This window comes from Mobula hypostoma, chromosome 24, assembly GCF_963921235.1.
Source record: "Mobula hypostoma chromosome 24, sMobHyp1.1, whole genome shotgun sequence".
Classification (NCBI taxonomy): domain Eukaryota; kingdom Metazoa; phylum Chordata; class Chondrichthyes; order Myliobatiformes; family Myliobatidae; genus Mobula; species Mobula hypostoma.
In genome coordinates, this window is record NC_086120.1 from 38,577,855 (window position 1) to 38,599,450 (window position 21,596).

Consider the following 21,596-nt stretch of genomic DNA (forward strand, 5'->3'; position numbering starts at 1 on the left):
TCAAGGAGCGATGCCTCAAAAAGGCGGTAGTGGATTTGCGGTAGTGCAGCGGCTAACATAACAGTTTTCAGTGCAGATAAAAGACCCCAAACACCCATGTCGTACCATCAGGAAGGAGATGCAGAACTCTCAATATTTCAGGAACAGCTTCTTCACCTCTGCCATCTGATTTCTGACTGGCTGTTGAACTCAAGAACATTATTTTTTATTTTTATTTTTTCACTACTTAGTTAATTTAACTATTTAATATATATATATACTTACCGTAATTTACATTTTTTCCTATTATTTTGTATAATGTTGTACTACCACTAATTCCATAACATATGCTGGTGATATCAAACTTGATTCTGATGCTGATTTGCTATTATCTTCTGAACAACAACAACACTCTCCCACCAACAAGTTGGGATGTTTATTGGTTTAATTATCTGAGCAGCCTCAAATATGTGCAATGGTATTGGAGTATGCTTAGAGCGCAGTTAAGTTAATCCAGAGGTCTGTGCTAATGAACTGAAGGCACAAGTTCAAAACCCACTACAGCAGCTGAGGAATATAAATTCTGTTAAGTAAATTATTTTTGAATAAACTGATAAATCAGTAACAGTGATCATGAGTCTACTGTAGTCTTACTATCACATATGTCTTCACAGATTTGATCAGAATCAAATTTATTATCACTCACTTAGATTATGCAATGTTTGCTGTCTTGCGACAGTAGTACATTGCAAAGGCATAAAATTACCACAAATTACTAATGTAAACAAATAGTGGATTCGTGGTAGTGCAGCGGCTAACATGACAGTTTTCAGTGCTGGTAATCAGGGTTCAGTTCCCGCTGCTGTCTGTAAAGAGTTTTTATGTTCTTCCCATGACCACTTGGGTTTCCTCCCAGGGCTCCTGTTTCCCACCACATTCCAGCAATGTACGGTTAGGGTTAGTAAATTGAGAGCACACTATGTTGACGCTGGAAGTGTGGTGACACTTGCAGGCTGCCCTTAGCACAATACTCACTGATTTGATTTGATATAATTTATGCATTTCACTCTATGTTTCAATGTACATGTGACAAATAAAGCTAATCGTATCTTTAAAATCTTTTCACTTCTCCTTGGTGAATACTCATTTAAACCCTTAGCCGTGTCACTTGGTTCCACATACAGATTACACCATTTTTAATCCTACCCAAAAAAATCAGATGGAAAATCCTACAAAAGGTAGTGAATCCGGCCCAGTACATCACGGGCAAAGCCCTCCCGATCATTGAGCATATCTGCACGAAACATTATTGTAGGAAAGCAACATCCATCATCAGAGATCCCCTACCACCTAGGCCATGTTCTCTTCTCACTGCTGCCACTGGGTAGAAGGTACAACAGCCTCAGGTCTCACCAGGTTCAAGAACAGTTACGACCTCTCAACCATCAGGGTCTTGAACAGAATTAACTACACTCACTTGCCCCATCTATGAAATGTTCCTGTAACCAATGATCTCACTTTAAGGACTCTTTATCTTATTATCTCATGTTCTCCTTATTTATTACTATTTATTTATATTTTCATCTGTACAATTCAGTGTCTTCTGCACTCTGATTGATCTTTTCATTGATCCTAGTTACTATACTATAGATTTGTTGAGTATATCCGCAACAAATCTTTTGTTCTTGATATGCTTATAGAATATTTTTGGACGTTTTCCAGCTTACTGAACCGAAAACGTCCCTCCACTTTGAAGTTGCTCTTTTTAGAAACCTGCTTTTAATATTTTGATTATCCATTTATTTGGAGATATAGAAGAGATTTTACTTTATGGAGAAGTGTCTGATTTGGACTTACAAAACTCTAGGCTTATATCAAATATGACTAATTTTTGACTAAATTATATTTACAAATCAAGTAGATTTGTCAACATGTAGGCTTTTCCTTACACCTCTGTATACATGTACTTGCATATGTGACAATCAACTTTCCTTTCACTTTGAAGCAAGATCTCTTGCTTTTTGATTAACTGCTTATCAAAAGCTTGGATAGATGTTCACCCTCTCTGGGTAGTGCTGAATATACCATGTAACAATATCAATGCACTGGTCTCTGAGTTCAAAAGTAATTCTATTAATTTCAATAGTCAGAAGTTCAGGGGCAGATTACAAGTAAATAGCATGGTAGTGTGACTAACCAACAATAAATTATTTGGCAACCCTACTACTCAGACACCCAGATAGTCTGATTTCTGATATCTTTTTTATTTTGCTGATTACATGTGTGGCATTGTTTATAGATCTCAGGTTTATCTTTCCTGGACATCATTACATCCACCTTTCTTCAGTGTCTTAGCACAGTTTCTACAAACAGTGTTATGTATTTATTTGTTTGTTTTTCTCAAAATACCTTTAAGAATGATAATGAAGACTATCCCTGCTGATAATCTGTCTCTTGAGGAACATGTTTTTGTGGAGTGCCACCATGTCCTGAATTGTATTTAAAATCATTTAAAAAAATTCTACATGTACCATCTGTTCCGGGGTAGTATGAAACTTTATTTAATAGTAGGAAGCTACTTGTATGATCTGTTATGTAATGGTCAGAGAGTCGCAGAAAAGTACAGTACAGAAACAGGACCTTCATCCTATCAAGTCTGTGCCAAACCATTTAAGCTACCTTCTGCCTTTGACTGCACCTCCATGCCCCTACCGTCCATGTATCTATCCAAACTTCTCTTAAATGTTGAAATTGAGCTTGCATGCACCACTTGTGCTGGCAGCTCGTTCCACACTCTCACAACCCTCTCAGTAAAGAAGTTTCCCCTCATGTTCCTCTAAAACCTTTTGCCTTTCACCCTTCACCCATGACCACTGGTTGTAGTCCAACCACAATTTCAGTGGAAAAAGCCTGTTTGCATTTACCCTATCTGTACCCCTCATAGAATGAAGATGCATGTACAATCTGTGCTATAATAATCTGGTTTTATTAAAATCAAAATCAGTGACATGTTTGTTTCCCAAAACATGAAATCCAGAGTTCTATTGGTGGTCACCAAGACAGAGCAGTAACTCTTAGCAATAACATCTGCTACTGAAGAAAGGTCTGGTTCAGAAAGGGTTACAAAATAATATTAGAGTGATTTCTGTTTCATTTAGCTGACCAAGTGAGTGGCATTGTTTATAGTTCCTAGTTTAACAGTTCCCTGAAACAGCCTTATATTTGTCTTTTGTCAGTGTCTTGGTGCAGTTTCCACTTCCAGTAATTTTAAAATACACGATTAATTTTACTTAATGTTTCCTTTCATTAGAGTCGATTAATTTAAGATGTCAGATTTTCCTTTACTGCTTACTTTATTTGTTGGGTTGTTTCTTTAACCATCAGTTTTATTTTTCACTTGACCTTAATGGGGAAGATGTTCCTTGAATTGTTTTTAAATATGGATCTGCTATGAATCTGTGGCGTACAACTTAGACCTGTGTTGTCCTATATCCATCTTCACTAATGTCTCAACACCAAAGGAACTTAAAGCTTCTGCTGTTCATTAACTTCACCATCCAGTCCAATGTCCATCTTTCACTGAATGTCCTGGAGTTTCTTACTCTAATATTTTTTCTTAGTTTGGGTTTGAGGCGTCCATCAGTCAGGGTCGACCATGGTTGTTGCCTCCTAGCTGTCTAGGTAAGCAAGCCAAAGCAGTACAATATGGAGAGCGAGCTGTTGCTCATATAGCAAACTCCCCCTCCCTGTGCATTTGAGGAACCCAAATGAATAGCTGAGACCGATACAGTTTGACACCAGTGGTGTCACAGAAGTAGCCTGTTAGCATTGACTGCTTTAGGGACTCCAGCTCCAGATTTTTCCTTGATGTTTACTCTTGAGTGGGTTTAGCCACAAGGCAGCAGAGGTTTGAGTCCAGAGTTTTCCTTCTCCTAGATGACCTGCCAACCACGGCTAACGAGCTCCATCTGCCCGATGCAACTGGTTATAAGGTGCCAGTAACCCGATTTTTCCCCTTCTCCTGTCAGTAGAAACAGTTCTTCTGGGTTTAGTAGCTAAGCCATATGTGAAGGCCAGGAACAGGACTTGGTTGTCAAAGGCCATTTGAGGTGCACGCCATTAGGAGCATGTAGCAGGTATTGGGAGCTTGTTCCCATTGCCACCTCCGGCTATATCAACCTTAAGGAATCATTTAAAGATTTTTTTTTTTAAACATCGATTTACAAATTTAGTAACAGGACAAATGGGGATGTTTTCATTTCATAAAGTTTTTTTACTAATTGGATGCTTTCTACTCATGTGGATACAAAGAACGTGTCCCACTAAAACTGACTACAGTCACAAGAGCGAGAATGCACATTGATACAAAGAGTTTGCAATCACAGGACAAAAAATGCATGAGAGAAACAAGTTTTGAGGGTAGCCGTGTCAAGCAAGAAAATAGCATGATAAAAATTAATAAGATAAGGGCAAGAGGACAGAGAGGTAGTTACAAAAGAGAAACAAGTATATTTTCTATTAACAAGAAATAAAATGGGATTTCAACAGATACTTTAAGCATGTTAAAGACGTACTTAAATTAACTATTTCTGAGAACAAGTATTCAAATACAATAATTTGAATGTTTGCTTTTTGCTTTTTTTGCCCATTACACTGCTGGCTGTTAGGACAGCAATGAAGGACCTCCATCTCTGTCTGTATAGAAGGATTCTTCATTGCTGTTTCCAAACCTTACAACAAGGTTGTGGTCCTCTTGGGGGAGTTTGAATGTTTATTTAATTCATATTTCTAAGGATAAGCTGATCCGATGAAAATAATTTCACACGACATCATTTTGAGACATGCAGTATATCTGTATTTACAGAACTAAAAATGTTTTATCAGAATTAAACAATCTGCTGTGTAATGTGCTCTTTGAAATTAACACCAGACTGCCCTTTGCAAAAATAGATGAAACCTAGCTTGGGAATGAGCGAGAAGACCTTTGCCTTCTTTGTGCACCATGGTTCTAGTCACGGAAAGGCAATGCCATTATTTTTTTTCAATCCATCTGGAGGGAGAACAGCAAAACAAAAGGCATCTGCAAAAAAGATAAGTCCAGTTGTGAGATATTTTGGGTGGAAAGGAAGATTAAAGAGGGGGAAATGTTTACAAGGATGAGATTGTACAGGCAAGAATTAATCCTCTTGAAGGTCAGCAAATAAATATTTTGAGGAGCATTTTAAAAACCGACAAAGATTAAGCATCCTGTCTTGCGTAAACTCAGTTAAGCTATTGACGCAGTGTTGCATCAATGGAGTAAAATGCAAACAATAAAATTCTAGAGGAAAATTGTCAAGGGATTGAATAAGAATCTATTTGTGTTTTCTGTCTGAAAATACCCTGAAGGGTGAAAAAGACTGCTGCTCCCCCCTCCCCACCTTGAAAGGCTGCCTCTTTGGGAACTGGTAAAATAATATAATTTCCTTAATTGTGTTTGAAATCATTTTAAAGTATTCTTGGTGGACTATCTGCTCCATAATAGTATGAAGCTATATTAAAATAAAGATCAATATCATTTTTGTTTGCAGAGACATTAAATTCGGAGTTCTGCTTGATGGCCACCAATGCCGGGCAGAAAGCCTTAGCAATTATTTCAGCTTCTGTAGGAAGGGCTTGACCAGAAAGGGTTACAAAATAAAGTGTGCGGCAACAGCACCACTCCCCCAACGACCCTGCACCCCCCCAACCCCCACCCAGAGAAAAATGCAAGGGGTGAAGAAAGGCTTTTGTTCACATTTAACTGTGACAGATCACTACTACAGGCCCAGAATGAGAAAGGCGTGTTGAAATGGGAAGATAGACCTTAAGCCTACACAAGTGCAGCCAGCATGGGGCACAGAGTCCCAGATCAAAGGTGCTAGTCACGGTCATTAGCTGCAAATGCAGAGTCAACATGAAAAGATGTCTTAGAAGCAGGCCCTCTCCATTTATAACTGAGCAAACTGTGAAATAATTGAAAAGGTATGTCAATCAGAGAAAGGGCCCGGTGGGATTTGATGAGTTCCCATGCAGTATTGTACTAACTGGACTGTGGTGATGGGGCCGACACAGGAAAAGCTTACTAAAGCCTTAGAGGACTTTGGGTCTGCCCTTTAATCTGTACAATTAATAAGCCTTTTACTCTTTTTTTGTACCCTCATTGAATATAACTGGGAGCTATTGTTAAAGCCACTCTCAGGTGAGCACTTTGGGGTCAAAAAGGAACCTTGTCAGGGCTTTATTCTATAGACCACACAGTATTTTAAACCTGACAAAAGACCCAGTCAGGCCATCAGGTCAGAGACGGTTGATTGATCTTATACCCAGTCTTTTTTCCTCCACAAGGCCTGTTTCCTTTTGGACGAAGCAGAGTCACTCTTATGTTTCGACCATGTTACAGCTTTTATTTCAAGGCCCAGAACATTTAACTCGTTTCTTGCCCCAGCACACCAGAAGCCAAAATGCCTAATGACAAAGAGAGTCCTAAAACAGCTCTGTATTGCTTTGCTAAACAGCCCAAAAACATTAGAAGCAAACACACTTAAAGGACAAAAATATTCCACACACTCAGTAACCAGACAAACAGGTGTTCACTATATTGCTTTCTTTAAATCCTCATTCTATAATTAAAACACGTTTTAAGTATTTTCATACATTGTAAATGCAACCCAAAAAAATTCTCAATGAAGTATGACTCTGAAATTTGGAAAATTTCACAATAAACTTCACAAATTTCACACAAAAAGTAAAGGCCATGTCTTTGCCTATAGTTAAGGCAAAGGTTGATAGATTCTGGATTGTTCAGGGGATGAAGGGATATGGGGAGAAGGCAGGAGATTAGGGCTGGGAGGGAAAATGGATCAACTATGATGAAATGGTGGAGCAGACTCGATGGGTCAAGTGGCCTAACTCTGCTTCTATATCCTATGGTCGTATGGTCTAAAATCTTTGCAGAACTATATATAGCACGGTAGTGAAGTGGTTAGCGCAACATTTTACAGTACAGTTGACACAGGTTAAATTCCCGCCGCTGTCTGTTAGGAGTTTGTATGTTCTCCCCATGAACGCATGGGATTCCTCGAGGTGTTCTGGTTTCCTCCCACATTCTAAAGATGTACTGGCTGGTATGTTAATTGGTCATTGTAAGATTGTCCCGTGTTTAGGCTAGGGTTAAATCGGAGGGGTTGCTGGGCGTGCCATCTCAAGCATCCGGAAAGGCCTATTCCACACTGTATCTCAATAAACAAACAAATAAACATACCATCCAGCGCTAGAGTTAAGTGAAAAGTATGTATGGAAGCATCGCACACATTTCCTAGAGAATCAGAAAAAGTTCCTGGAATATTCATTAGCTATTACAATTAAAAATGATTTTGAATGCCGCCGTCACCATAAATCAATAGGTATTATTACCGATGGTAAGCATTGCAGAAAGTGATCTCTGTATCCAGAAAATAACATCCTGGCACTCCATGTCATCAAATGGAATTAAGTCTATCCATTTGTGGCTAGACTGTGATCTTGTTCATTATGGAAGTGTAACCTGTCCTAAAGGCAGATGGCTGCCTGCAAGTTGTAGGGGAGGCTCAGTTAATGAGGAGCGACTTGCTCTAGTCCCTATTCATTATTGGTTTAAAACAAACACGCGATAGTAATTGCTCTGATCACTATTACTAATGGGATTATAAATGTGTCCTTTTTAGATCACTTAGAGTGGAATTGATGCAGCCAGGAAATCCATTTGCTGTGATTACAAAACTAAAATAGACACAATCAGTCTCAATACCCTTTATTATATTACATGTTGAATCTGCAGAGTTTAGTAGAAATATTAGATAACGTTCAAAATACATTTATTAGCAAAATCCATGCACATTATGCAACCTTGAGGCTTGTCTCCTAACAGGCAGCCAGGCAATAAAGAAACCCAAAAGAACCCATGTTAAAGACCATTGAACACCCAGTGTGCAGAGAATAAAAATGCACCATGCCCATCAAGAAGAATCCATAAAATTATAAGAGAACCTATTAAAAAAAAAGACCGTCAAACACCCAATGTGCAGAGAAAATGGAACATCATGCAAACAGCAGTCACAAGCAAATAGCGTTCTGAACTGAACTCCGCAAAGAGAGTCCCATAGTTCAATATGGTGCCGGGCCGAATCACGGAGCAGTGATCTGAACCAACCCATCCCTTGGCTCGGGGCCCGACACGCTGACCTTTTCAATCTGCCCCAGTGCCGGAATCTCCGTCCAAACAGGGATCATTAAAAACAGGAACATAGAGCTATGTAGTCATGGTAAAACAGGCTGATTATCCAAACAATTGATAGCGGGAGATATTATCATAGATCAACTTGCCTGGTAACTAATTATAAATACATTGTTTGTTATGAACTCCAAGGTTGTTGTGAATTATGTACCAGGCATTGGACTCTAACGAGCAAAGACAATTAGATAAGAGCAGGAGGGATTTATAATATCTCAAGGCACTCCAGTTAGTCCCAACGAAGGGTCTCGGCCCGAAATGTGGACTGTACCTCTTCCTAGAGATGCTGCCTGGCCTGCTGCGTTCATCAGCAACTTTTATGTGGGTTGCTTGAATTTCCAGCATCTGTAGAATTCCTTGTGATTGTGTTTACCATCATGTTTTGGATCACCTACAGGGCTCATTCAGTCAGGTGTGCAGAAATTGCCAGCCTGCAGCACTCTATTTTCCAGTGTTCTAGTTAAAAAGTCTGGAAGTCAGACAATGAGCCAACCGATGCATCCCGTGGCCATTGCTCAACATCAGTTCCATTGACTGGACAATCTGCTTTTCTTCAATTTTTTTTTTCTTTGAGCTACTGCTTTCTGTAGACAATGAAACCCTTGGGAATTAGACTTAAAACATGATTAGAACTGGAACCTTCAAGTACTTTTTTTTGGGAAGACCTGGGACAATTCACTCAAGTGAGAAAGGCTAATCCACCAGCCCTGGTCTGGGAATTCTGTCTTTGCTAGCCTCTGTGGAACATGGGGTGGCGGGGATCGATGTGGGACAGCTTGCTGATTCCTGTCAACTTTTCCTTCCTGGAAAGTAAATGTCATTTTCTTTTATTGATTTTTAGAAAGTAATTCTCACTGGGAAGGCCGATATTTATTGCGCATCCATTAGCGGCCTTAAGAAAAATATTCCTTCACAACTTCGTACCTTGCTCAATCACACTTAAAGATAGATAAGATTCAGTCATAATGTTATTGGCATTATATCTAATGAAGACTAGGCTACTCTTATTCGCTGTTGGGTATTGGGATGATGTAGGGAACCAGCTTTTACAACCATCATGATCACCTTTGTTGATTGTGGATATTTACAAACTCCAGATTTATTTTACTATTAAAATTCTCCAGAGGCTGAAATGGGATTTGAACTCACACCTCCAGATTTCTTTACTGTTCGTTATGCCGCTGGCATTTAGAACAGCAGTGAAGTCCTCCATCTCTGTCACACACATCTATAGTAGGACTTGGTGCAACAATTTTTTTGACCCATCAGGATTGTTAGACCTGAGCTGAACCCTTGAACCTGGAGAACCAGTGGACCACTCTTAGTCTGGCCTCTACCCTTTGACCTGTCTGGCATAGGCAACCCGACCAAGAGCCAAAGCACAAGACCCTGACAGGAAGGCGACAATAACTCAGACATTATAACAGTGGTATGCAGAAGAGCAAATCTGAATGCCCAACATTGAACCTTGAAGTGGATGGGCTACAGCAGCAAAGGGCTACTCTGGGTTTCACCCCTGTATCTGATAAAGTGCCACTGAATGTATATTAAATAGATTAGATTCAGGGAACTGTTTTTCATAATAAACCCATAAATACCCTTCACCACAATCACTGATCAAATATCTACTAATTAACAGACCAACTATACTTGCAGGAGTTATTCAATTAGCAGATAATACAATATGTATTTTATTTATTTAGAGGATAGTACTGTAACAGGTCCTTTTCCAGCCCACGATCCCGCACCACCCAAAACATCCGTATGAACAATTAACCTACTAATCCACAGATTTTTGGAATGTGCGAGGAAATTGGAGCACCTGGAGAAAACCCACATGTCCACAAGGAGAATAAACAACTTCCTTACAGATAGAGTAAGAATCTAATCCATGTCACTAGGATTGTAATAGCATTATGCTACTAACTGCGCTGCCGTGCCACCTATAATTATGGGTGAAGATCATGAAGCTTTGCCTAACATGCGAAGCTCTTTCAGATTTGATTGATAGGAAAGGTGACATATAAATAGCATCATCTTGCCTGTAGCAACAAGATTGTAGATACTACAAGAGTAAATATATTGACAGTTGCGTGAAGATGCGACTTAAAAATGCATGACAAGGCGATGATAGGTCATCAGATAACACACATAGCATGAGTTCAGCTCCAAGTACCTTTGAAAACTGGGTTTGTTTTGATAGGGGTTTTATTATTTTACAAATACTCAATCATTTTCTCCCGACAATCTATCTCTACAAGTTCTTTTGGAGCTACGTTCAAAGTGGACAATTGTAGGTGTAGCCACAGAAAGTCCTGTTGCCCCCATGTTTTCAAAAGTAATGTATCAGCTGTTAGATAATTGCCGTTTTCCTCCGAGATAACAAGCTCTAGAGTCTTCGCTTGCCAGTGCATTAAATTAAGAACTACATCTTTTTTTACAAATTGATGGCTTCGTAGAAGATCATAAGACCATAAGGAGCAAAATCGGGCCATTCGGCCCATTGAGTCTGCTCCTCCATTCTATCGTGGCCAATTTATATAAAATAAAGCCAGGTAATTTAAAGTAATTATGGTTTGAAAAGCTTATGCAGAGCAATTTTACACTGGGATTCTGACTGCTTATTGTAACAAATGTGAAATGATGGTTTTGAGAAGTTTTAATATTTTGCTGTTTATGGCAAGCATTCCCAATACTTAATTTCTCGTGTTATTTAATGGTATCTGCCTGAATCCTTTCAGTAGAGGCTGATTAATGTCATAAATTTTAGTGAAGTCAAATGTTCTGACAGAGCATTAACTATGAATACTTCACAGGTTAGGATCCAGTTGTCAACATCGCTAACACTACTTGATGAAGGGCTTTGACACAAAATGTCAACAGTTCCTTCCTTACCCCAACAGATGCTGCTCGACCCATTGATTTCCTACAGCAGATTGTAGTGGCGTGACTTGGTAGTCTTAAGCCACATACACCTTTCCCCATGCTGTTTGGCAAATTTTGCAGGAACTTAGACTAGTCAAAATATGCTACGTTATAAAATTATACCGTCGTGATTCTCAAGTCTAGCTCGCTCCAGCCTTTTCACCATGTACAAAGTATAGACTTATACCTTAAGCCATAGGAGCAGAATTAGGCCATTCAGCCCATCGAGTCTGCTCCACCATTCAATCATGGCTTCTCAACCCCATTCTCCTGCCTTCTCCTCGTAACCTTTGACACCCTTACTAATCCAGAACCTATTAAACTCAGCTTTAAATATAAACAATGACTTGGCCTCCACAGCCTTCTGTGGCAATGAATTCCACAGATTCAACAATGTCCAGCTGAAGAAATTCTTATTCATCACTGTTCTATATTCATCCTCTATTCTGAGGTTGTGCCCTCTGGTCCTAGACTCACCATTATAGAAACATCCCGTCCACAACTACTCTATCTAGGCCTTTCAATAATTGATAAGTTTCAACGAGATCCACCCTCATTCTTCTAAGCTCCAGTGACTGCAGGCCCAGAGCCATCAAATGCTCCTCATACATTAATCCCTTTATTCCTGGAATCATTCTCTTGAACCTCCTCTGTACCGTCTCCAGTGCCAGCATATCTTTCCTTAGATAAGGGATCCAGGCACCATGGAACCACAGTGGTTAGCACAATGCTGTTACAACTTGGGGCATCGGAGTTCTGAGTTCAATTCTGGTATCCTTTACAAGAAAGTTTGTACATGCTTCCTGTGAGCACATGGGTGCTTCGGATTCCTGCCATGGTCCAAAGGCGTACCGTTTAATAGTTGAATTGGTCACTGTATTTTGTGCTGTGATCAGGCTAAGTTCAAATCGGTGGGTTGCTGGGCAACGCAGCTCGGCGTTCTGAAGGACCTGTTCTGCACTGTATCTCTAAATTTTAAAGAACTGCTCACAATACTCCAAGTGTGGTCTGATGAATGCCTTTTAAAGCTGCAGAAGCTTGATTAATCTGATTTAAAACGTATGTTTAATTTGGCATCATCCTGACTGCATCGCACAACAAAAAGAAAAGTCTCTGACAAACTTGGCCATGACTGTGATTGAACTGTAGCTTTTAACAGTACAGAATCTCAGCATTTTGGAAGTTTACAGGCTCGGAGGGGCCGGACCAGAGTATAGCGTTTTTTCTGCTACTATAGAGGGAAGGGCTGGGTTGGGCAAGGAAGCCCCTCAATCCTTGTAGTAGTGAACCACTCCAAAGGGCCACACGAGTGGCAGCAGTACTATTGATGTGTAGGAATGTAACAGGACAGTACAAAGAGCGTTGACTGTGAACGTAAAGAATGAAAAGACATTGCACGGTTCATTCTTGTAATGGGACGCGGGTTGGAGATACGTCTCTACCAAAGGAGTGTAAGATGCTCCTTCCCTTTGTGAGCCTGCAGGTTACCCTTGGGCAAAGTGTAGCACATGATTAGCACCCCTACCCCCCCACTCTGTTGATCAGGGTGAGCTGAAGCCGTTGGAGCAGTTGGTGGATGGTCATATGAGCTGCTGGTGCGTGACAACAACTGACGCCAGACAATCTCTGAAGAGTATTGATAACAGCCAGGGTCACCCAGTAATGACACTGCCCAAAAGAAGGTAATGGCAAGTACTTCTGCAGAAAAAATTGCCAAGAATATTCATAGTCATGGAAAGGCCATGAATACCTATTTCAAATGACAAACCACATAATGATCAAACGATTCTTGGAAATATTTTTTATTATGAATGAAGCTTACCTTGATTATATAAAAACTGGAACTTTGCAACATTTAAGGATACTATTTCACCCATTGTGTCCAAACCATTCCCAGAAGCTATTTAAATTCAAGCTTAGATGCCACCTCACCTGCCCACATTGAACATGGAACACGGAACATCACAAAGCAGTACAGGTCCTTTTGCCCATGATGTTGTGCCAATCTTTTAACCTATTCTAAGCTCAATCTAACCCTTTTTACCTACTCTAAGATTAATCCACATAGCCCTCCATTTTTCCATCATCTATGTGCCTAACTAAGGGTTTCTTAAATGTCTCTAATGTACCTACCTCTACCACCATCCATGGCAGAGCGTTCCACGCACCCACCACACTCTGTTGAAAGAGCTTAACTCTGGGTTCCTCCCATACTTTCCTCCAATCACCTTTAAATTATGCCCCCTTACATTAGGTATTTCAGCCCTGAGAAAATGTCTCCAGCTCTTCGCTCAATTTACATGTGCCTCTTATCTGCTTGTACACTTCTATAAAGTCAGCTCTCATTCTCCTTTGCTCCAAAGAGAAAAGCCCTAGCTCACTCAACCTTCCCTCACGAGACAAGGGGTCTGGAATATCCACTACTGAGAAATCTTGATGGAAAATATGTCACCTAGGTTTCAAACAAAATTCTGAGATATTTTTGGCTCAGTTAACCACAAACAAAGCTCGAGAAAACAAAAGGAATTTCATTGTGAGCATGCTATGTTGTCACAGAAATGTGTGGCAACATCTGCAGGCTGCCTCCAACTCATTCCTACTGTGCATTGACGCAAATGACACATTTCATTGCATGTTTCTATGTACACAGCATAAATAAATAAATCTGAATCATCACTATCCATTCTCCAATCAATAAACATTTTCTATGCATCATAATCCCAATTTCTTTAATTGACTTCAGAAGACTCACTAAAAATTTCTACATCCTAAAGTACAAGTTCCTAAAGAGGCTCAGAAAACAGCCAATAAATACTGCTACATAGGGCAACATTTTTCAGATTCTGTGCCCAGCTAAGGAGTCACAAGCAAGGCCTTTATAAGTTGCAGAAAGTTGCAAACTCAGCCAGCTCCCCAGGGTCGAGGACATGTTCAATGCCTCAAAAAGGCTGCATTTATCATTAAGGATTCCCATCACCCAGGACATGTCCTCTTCTCATTGCTACCATCCAGTAGGAGGTACAGGAGTCTGAAGACACACACTCAATGTTTTAGGAATAGTTTCTTCCCTCTGCTAACAGATTTCTGAATGGACAATGAACCCAGGTACACTATCTCACTTTTTAAAATAATTCGCTTTTTCCACAACTTATTTAATTTAATTGTTCATGTATATATTTTCTTACTGTAATTTATAGTTCTTCTTAATTGTGTATTTCACTGTACTATTGTCACAAAACAACAAATTTCAAGAAATACTGGATGCCAATGATACTAAACTTTATTCTGATAGCAAGAGATCTTTGACTACCATTTTTGGTAAAGGATTTTGTGGGACACCTTTGGTTAATCTTGATGGAAGCAGATGTTGCCTGAATGATTTAGCAGACGCAGTTTAATGTGGATAAATGTGAGGTTATCCACTTTCTTGGTAAGAACAGGAAGGCAAATTATTATCTAAACGGAGTCAAGTTAGAAAAAGGGGAAGCACAATGAGATCTAGGTGTTCTTGTACAGCAGTCACTGAAAGCAAGCATGCAAGTACAGCAGGCAGTGAAGAAAGCTAATGGCATGCTGGCTTTCATAACAAGGGGAATTGAATATAAGAGAAAAGAGGTCCTTCTGCAGCTGTACAGGGCCCTGGTGAGACCACACCTGGAGTACTGTGTGCAGTTTTGGTCTCCAAATTTGAGGAAGGACATTCTTACTATTGAGGGAGTGCTGCGCAGGTTCACAAGGTTAATTCCCGAGATGGCTGGACAGTCATATGTCGAAAGATTGGAGCGACTGGGCTTGTATACTCTGGAATTTAGAAGGCTGAGAGGGGATCTTATTGAAACATATAAGATTATTAAGGGATTGGACACGCTGGAGGCAGGAAGCATGTTCCCGCTGATGGGTGAGTCCAGAACCAGAGGCCACAGTTTAAGAATAAGGGTTAGGCCATTTAGAATGGAGTTGAGGAAAAACTTTTTCACCCAGAGAGTGGTGGATATATGGAATGCTCTGCCCCAGAAGGCTGTGGAGGCCAAGTCTCTGGATGCTTTCAAGAAAGAGATGGATAGAGCTCTTAAAGATAGCGGAATCAAAGGTAATGGGGATAAGGCAGGAACTGGATACTGATTGTGGATGATCAGCCATGATCACAGTGAATGGCGGTGCTGGCTCGAAGGGCCGAATGGCCTACTCCTGCACCTATTGTCTATTGAAAGCAAAATATGCTGGGTTCTTCCTGATGTGAAATAAGCCACAGATATGTATTTTCACCTTGTGCCCATGGGAAAAACTGTGCACTGTTAGATGACAAAAATTTCTATGAACTGTAACCCAGCAAGGAGTCACTGTAAAGTTATTAACTATCAACATTGGAGCAGTTGTAATGTTATTTAATGAAATCTGTTTGAATCCTTTGATTAATGCGGTAAATTTTAGTGAACTTAAATGTTCAAACACATCATTAGCTATGACTACTTCAAAGATTATGGTCCAGTTGTCAGCAAAACTACCACTACTGATGTAACACACATAAAAGTTGCTGGTGAACGCAGCAGGCCAGGCAGCATTTCTAGGAAGAGGTACAGTCGACGTTTCAGGCCGAGACCCTTCGTCAGGACTAACTGAAGGAAGAGTGAGTAAGGGATTTGAAACTACTGATGTATCTTGACACTTGACACAAAATGTCAACAGATGTTGCTTGACCCACTGATTTCCTAAACCGTGCGCTGGTGCAGTGGCTTCAGCATCAAAATTCGAGGCCAATGGCCCTGAGAGAATCCGTCCGACTCCTTTCACGCTTTCTATCCGCATAGGGTTGAGCGTCGAGCTAGCAACCTGGCCTCGTTAAAAAAAACACAGGCAAACGCTATGGGGACAGCAAAAGCGCCGCTCAGTGTGCCGCAAGGCGCGAGAAGGAACGACAACCACTGATTTCCTGCAGCAGTTTGTAATGGAGTCACTTGGTGCTTCGAAGCAACATAAAAGCTGTAAATACAACAGCACTGTGTTCTGTGCCTCAGTTCTCACGTCCTGGCCTGCGATGGCCTTTTCAGCATGTATAAAGTGCAGACTGATGACATCTACCACACAGCACAGGGCAGTGCTTGTAAAGGGGAGGCAAGCAGGAAGTGTCCCAACATGGAAATTATACCACTGGTTGGTTAACAGTGCAGCAAACATATTGACCTCATAGGCTTGGATAACCATAATTCTAAAGGAGCAGAAAGACCGGAGTGTTTACATGCACATCTGAGAGTGGAAGGCAAGTTATAAATCTATTTACAAAGAGCCTGTTACAAAAGTCTGATAAGTAAATAATGATTTAGCTTTAAATGGAAAATTATGCCTCCATCATGGGCACCAATCTCCCGAGCATCAAGAAGATCTTCAAAAAGTGATGTCTCAAAATGTGGAATCCATCGTTAAGGATCCCCATCACCCAGGACATGCTCTCTTCTTATTACTACCATCAGAGAGGAGATCCAGGAGCTAGAAGACACCCAATGTTTTAGGAATACCTTCTTCTCTTCTGCCATCATATTTCTAAAAGGACAATGAACCAAACCATGAACACCACCTCACTATTTTTACTGTCTCGTTGCACTACTTAATTAACTGAATTTTTAACATAGGTTTCTTATTGTAATGTAGTTTTTTTGTGCTGCATTGTACTATACTGTCAAACAACAAATTGCACGATGTATGTCGGTGATATTAAACCCACTGCTGATACTGCTTCTGAATTTCGCTCAGTTCTGGCCAGCGGATGGGAGGATGGGAGGGCCCGGCTGAGAGTGCAGGGCGTGCTGAGCCTCCATCCCATTCTCACAAGCCGCCAGGGTATCATCAGTCAATGCTGACTTGCCATTGGCATCTGGGATGAGTCAAAGTCCGCTGCATCAACTTACCATCATTACCATCCATGTCCTTAACCTTAATAATTATTAGGCTAATGGAACATGTTTAGAATTTTGAAGCCAATTGTCCATGAGCTTAGAGTACAAAGATTTGTTATGAGGCAATTTATAATCCAGCATGTTCCAATAACTAATATTTTAGAGCTGGGCTTCTCAACCTGGGGTCCACAGACTCCTTGGTTAATGCCTGGGGTCCTTGGCATAAAAAGGGTTGGGAACCCCTCTTTCAGAAAGAGCGGCCAGGACAACTTGTGTTTGACCAAAACTGAGTGGATATCTGGGGTTGCATTTTAACACATTCTCCCCCTCTCACACTCAGTCTATTTAAGCCAGTGGGACGAGTAGTGAGTACAGCAGCAGACCAGGAGAGTAGATCTGCCCTCCGATGCCCTCCTGATTTCGGTACGAAAGTGCACAGGTGCAAAAGTCAGGAATACGCAGCGGCGTGCAGCGCTGTGAGCCAGCATTCCCCCACAGAACTACCGTCCAGCCATCAGCACCTTCCAGGTCAGCACATCATGAGGCTTCATTCAATCCATAACTGAAGATTCCATTCTGTTCTGCAGTTGAGAATACAGTACACGGACAAAAAGTCAGCTCAGAGTTTGAGCCATCAAACTTCTGAGTACAACAAAAAATGAGTTTGAAATTTGCATTGTTATAGCACCTTTAATGTAGAAAAGCTTCTCAAGACACTCCAGAGGAATGTTGTAAAACACACAACCAACACAGACGTTGACATAAGGATGCATGCCTGGTATTAAATACTATAATGTATGGAAATTGGTTCCACTTGCCCTTTGCTCGACATGAAACCCAACAAAAGCAGCAGACTTAATTTATTTTGAGTCCTGACGCAAGGTCTCGGCCCAAAACGTCGACCCGTTATTTCTCTGCATAGGTGCTGCCTGACCGACTGAGTTCCTCCACCAGTTTGTGCGTACGTTACCCCGGATTTTCAGCAGAATGAATCTCTTGTATTTAGCAATACTGCTCATTTAATTTGGGCCTTAAAGTTCAAAGTTGTACGTGTGCCTGTGCATGAGTTATTAAAGAGACAGCCAATTATGTTGATCAGAATCAGAAACAGGTTTAATATCACAGGCAGAGGTCGTGAAATTTGCTGTTTTTACGACAGCAATACATACGTAATAATAAAAGCTGTGAATTGCTGTAAGTATATATATTGAAGTGAAAGGTCAAAGCCAGAGTAATCCCAGTGGTGATAGGAGCACCTGGAGCTGTGACACCTGGACTGGGAGAGTGGCTCCAACAAATCCCGGGAACAATATCTGAGATCTCAGTCTAGAAGAGTGCACTATTAGGAACAGCAAGGATACAACACCGAGCCCTCAAGCTCCCAGGCTTCTGGTAGAGGATCCGAGATTGAGGGGAAATACACCTACACACCACCCATAAGGGGTGAGAAAAAAAAATTATATATAGTTGGGTTGAGTTGTTCTCCAGTCCTGGCAATTTACACAAATATTTCATCACCTTGGAAGGAGTTATTTTCAGTTGGCAATATATACATATATGTATTACATAGTTAAATTAAATAAGTCATGCAAAAAAAGTCGTGTTCATGGGTTCAATGTCCATTCAGAAATCTGATAACAGAAGTGAAGAAAATGTCCCTGAATTGTTAAGTGAGTGCCTTCAGGCTCTTGTACCTCCTTCCTGATGGTATCAATGAGAAGAGGGCATGTCCTGGGTGGTGGGGGTCCTTAATGACGGATGCTGCCTTTTTGAGACACTGTTCTTCAAGGATCTCCATAAAACAGAAATGTCTCTTCAGCAAGAGAACTTTAAAACAGCAGATGGAAAGTCTATCTAGTTATCAAGTGAGATAAGATTGCAATTAGGAAACAAAATAAGATGTATCAGTAATTAATGTGGAAGATGTAATAATTTTTGTTTATGGATGTTAATACATACAAAGACCAGGCAGCAGTGCTACCTAGAACTCTGTCAGAGCATAATGCAGCTCTAGGATTGTTAGTCAGTAGGACAAATAAACCCTTTTTGTAACATAGTTCCTTCTTCATTTACAGGTATAATGGAGATCAGGTCAGTTAATGTTGGAGTGGTCGCCATCAAAGCGGTCAACACTGGCTTTTATTTGGCCATGAACAAGAAAGGAAAGCTATATGGCACGGTAAGATTATATATTAGCACCTCAGTTACTTAGTGATTATAAAAGCAGCTCATCAAGTTTCTGTTAAGTATTACGTGTGCTCATTTGGGGAATGTGTGGGGAATGTTGGGTGCTGGGGTGGATGGGTGGGGTGGTTGGCACAGCAGTTCTTTGGGGTGGAGGGCAGGGTTCAAATGCTGTTTGAACTGGTGGGACTAAAAGTACCTTGTGTGTTGGCCGCAACCATAGAAACTTGTCATCACCTTTGTGTATGGAATATAACTGAAGTAGCAGCTATATATTGTATATTGCTTCCAGAATTTCATAAGATGTAGGTACAGAATTAAGCAACACACACAAGATGCTGGAGGAACTCAGCAGGCCAGGCAGCAGCTATGGCAAAGAGTAAGCTGTCGACGTTTCGAGCCAAGATCTCCAACATTTTGTGTGGGTTGCTCGGATTTCCAGCATCTGCAGGTTTTCTCTTGTTTGCGTATAGAATTAAGCAATTCATCTGATGGAGTCTGCTCCGCTTATGGCCCGTATGCTATGGAATTCAACTATACAAATGGAGCCAAAATGGTGTGTTTTTTAGGTTTTTTAAATTTTAAAGATATGGCACAGTTACAGGCCCTTCTGGCACTATGAGCCTGTGCTACACAATTACATCCATGTGACCAATGAACCTACGTCTTCAGAATATTGGAGGAAACTGGAGCACCTGAAGGAAACCCACGCAGTCATGAGGAGAACATACAAACTCTTTACAGACAGCAGCGGGAACTGAACCCCGGTTGCTAGCGCTATAAAGCGAAGTGCTAACCACTATGCGACTCTGCCCTACAATGTACTGTTGCTATTTTATTGTGTTTAATACCTGCGCCTGGGGTCAATTTCTACCCTGTCAGGAAATTTCTACCCTTTGAGAAAATGAAACATAGTTTCTCACTCCAGTTCCAAGCAGGCAATGGCTTACAAAATAGGACTCTGTTCTCCTCAGTCCCACCTTAAGGAAACTAGCAGATGTTTTCCAGTCTTGTCCATTAATGTCTGCTCATTAAACCCCAAATTAACAACACTGGAAGTGATGGTCTCTACATAGTAGATAAATAAGGCATCCGTTAGTCTTGCAAGACCTTTGATCAATGCCTAAAAAGTCTTCACTCTCCAGGGTGCAGGCCTGAGCAAGGTTGCATGGAAGACCAGCAGTTGCCCATGCTTCAAGTCTCCCCTCTCCACGCCACTGATGTTGTCCAAGGAAAGGGCGAGGGCCGATACAGCTTGGCACCAGGGTCCCCGCAGAGCAATGTGTGGTTAAGTGTCTTGCTCAAGGACACAACACGCTGCCTCGACTGGGGCTCGAACTCACGCCCTTCAGGTCACTAGTCCAATGCCTTAACCACTTGGCCATGTGCCCACATAGTAGATGCAAAGCGATTAATATCTGTAATATTTTTCAAAGTAACATTGATTCAGAGATGTGGGAGAATATCGTCTACTCAGCAATAGACTAAACTTTAAGCTTAAATTGAAAATACAAGAGATTTCAAACTCTTTGGCATTAATACTTGGACAGAAAATTTACCCTTATCTTTCAGAAGTATTTGACCAATCCAAGTTTTGCTAAAGTATAAACCATTAAACATTTCTATGCAGACATTGGCCATGATCCTTTAATCCCAACACAAGCAGCTGGAACTTCCTTGGGTGACCTCTGCCTCTGACTTCTTCAGAGCAGGATTACTGATGGGGATGGGGAACAAAATGAACCAGTATTTTCTGACACTGGTGGGCACCTAGCAGGGGCCATGCTGGGTGGTGAGACTTTGGTACTTCCTATCAAAATGTTTTTGTTAAGTTATAAAATGATTAGAGTTAGAAAAAAAACATTGAAATTTATGATCCTATTTACAGGAAGTCAATTATTACCTTATAAAAATAGCTTATTGTCATCTTTCTTTTCTATGTCCACCTCTCTCCATTTTCCTGTGCCTAAAGTCATTCAGACGATTCTACAGTGTCAAGATTCTGCGGGGTCTTGACAGAATAGATGTTGAGATGTTTTCTCTAGTGAAAGAGTTATGAACAAGGGGTCAATGGTGCCAATAAGGGATTGCACATTTAAAACAGAGGTGCTGAGAAAATTCTTCACTCTGAGTGTAGTGAGTCTCTGAAACTCTCTGCCCCCGAAGGTGCTGGAGGGAACATCATTAGATATACATATACAAGGTAGAGATAGTTAAAGACTTGAAAGATCAAGGAATTGACAATTATGAGGAACTGGCACAGCAGAGGAGGCCAGTGCAGATCCACCATGGTCATATTGAATGATGAGGCAAGCTTGAGGAAGCTT

The 21,596-nt window shown here is 40.8% G+C and overlaps 1 protein-coding gene across 2 annotated transcripts in view; it reads left to right on the forward strand.

Moving 5' to 3' along the window:
- Positions 1-21,596, forward strand: part of fgf22 (fibroblast growth factor 22) — a 174,077-nt gene that overhangs the window by 140,632 nt on the left and 11,849 nt on the right. For both annotated transcript variants that reach the window (XM_063032330.1, XM_063032331.1), the window contains exon 4: positions 19,161-19,264. In XM_063032330.1, coding sequence (XP_062888400.1) covers positions 19,161-19,264 — 104 coding nt within the window. The remainder of the gene's footprint in view (positions 1-19,160; positions 19,265-21,596) is intronic.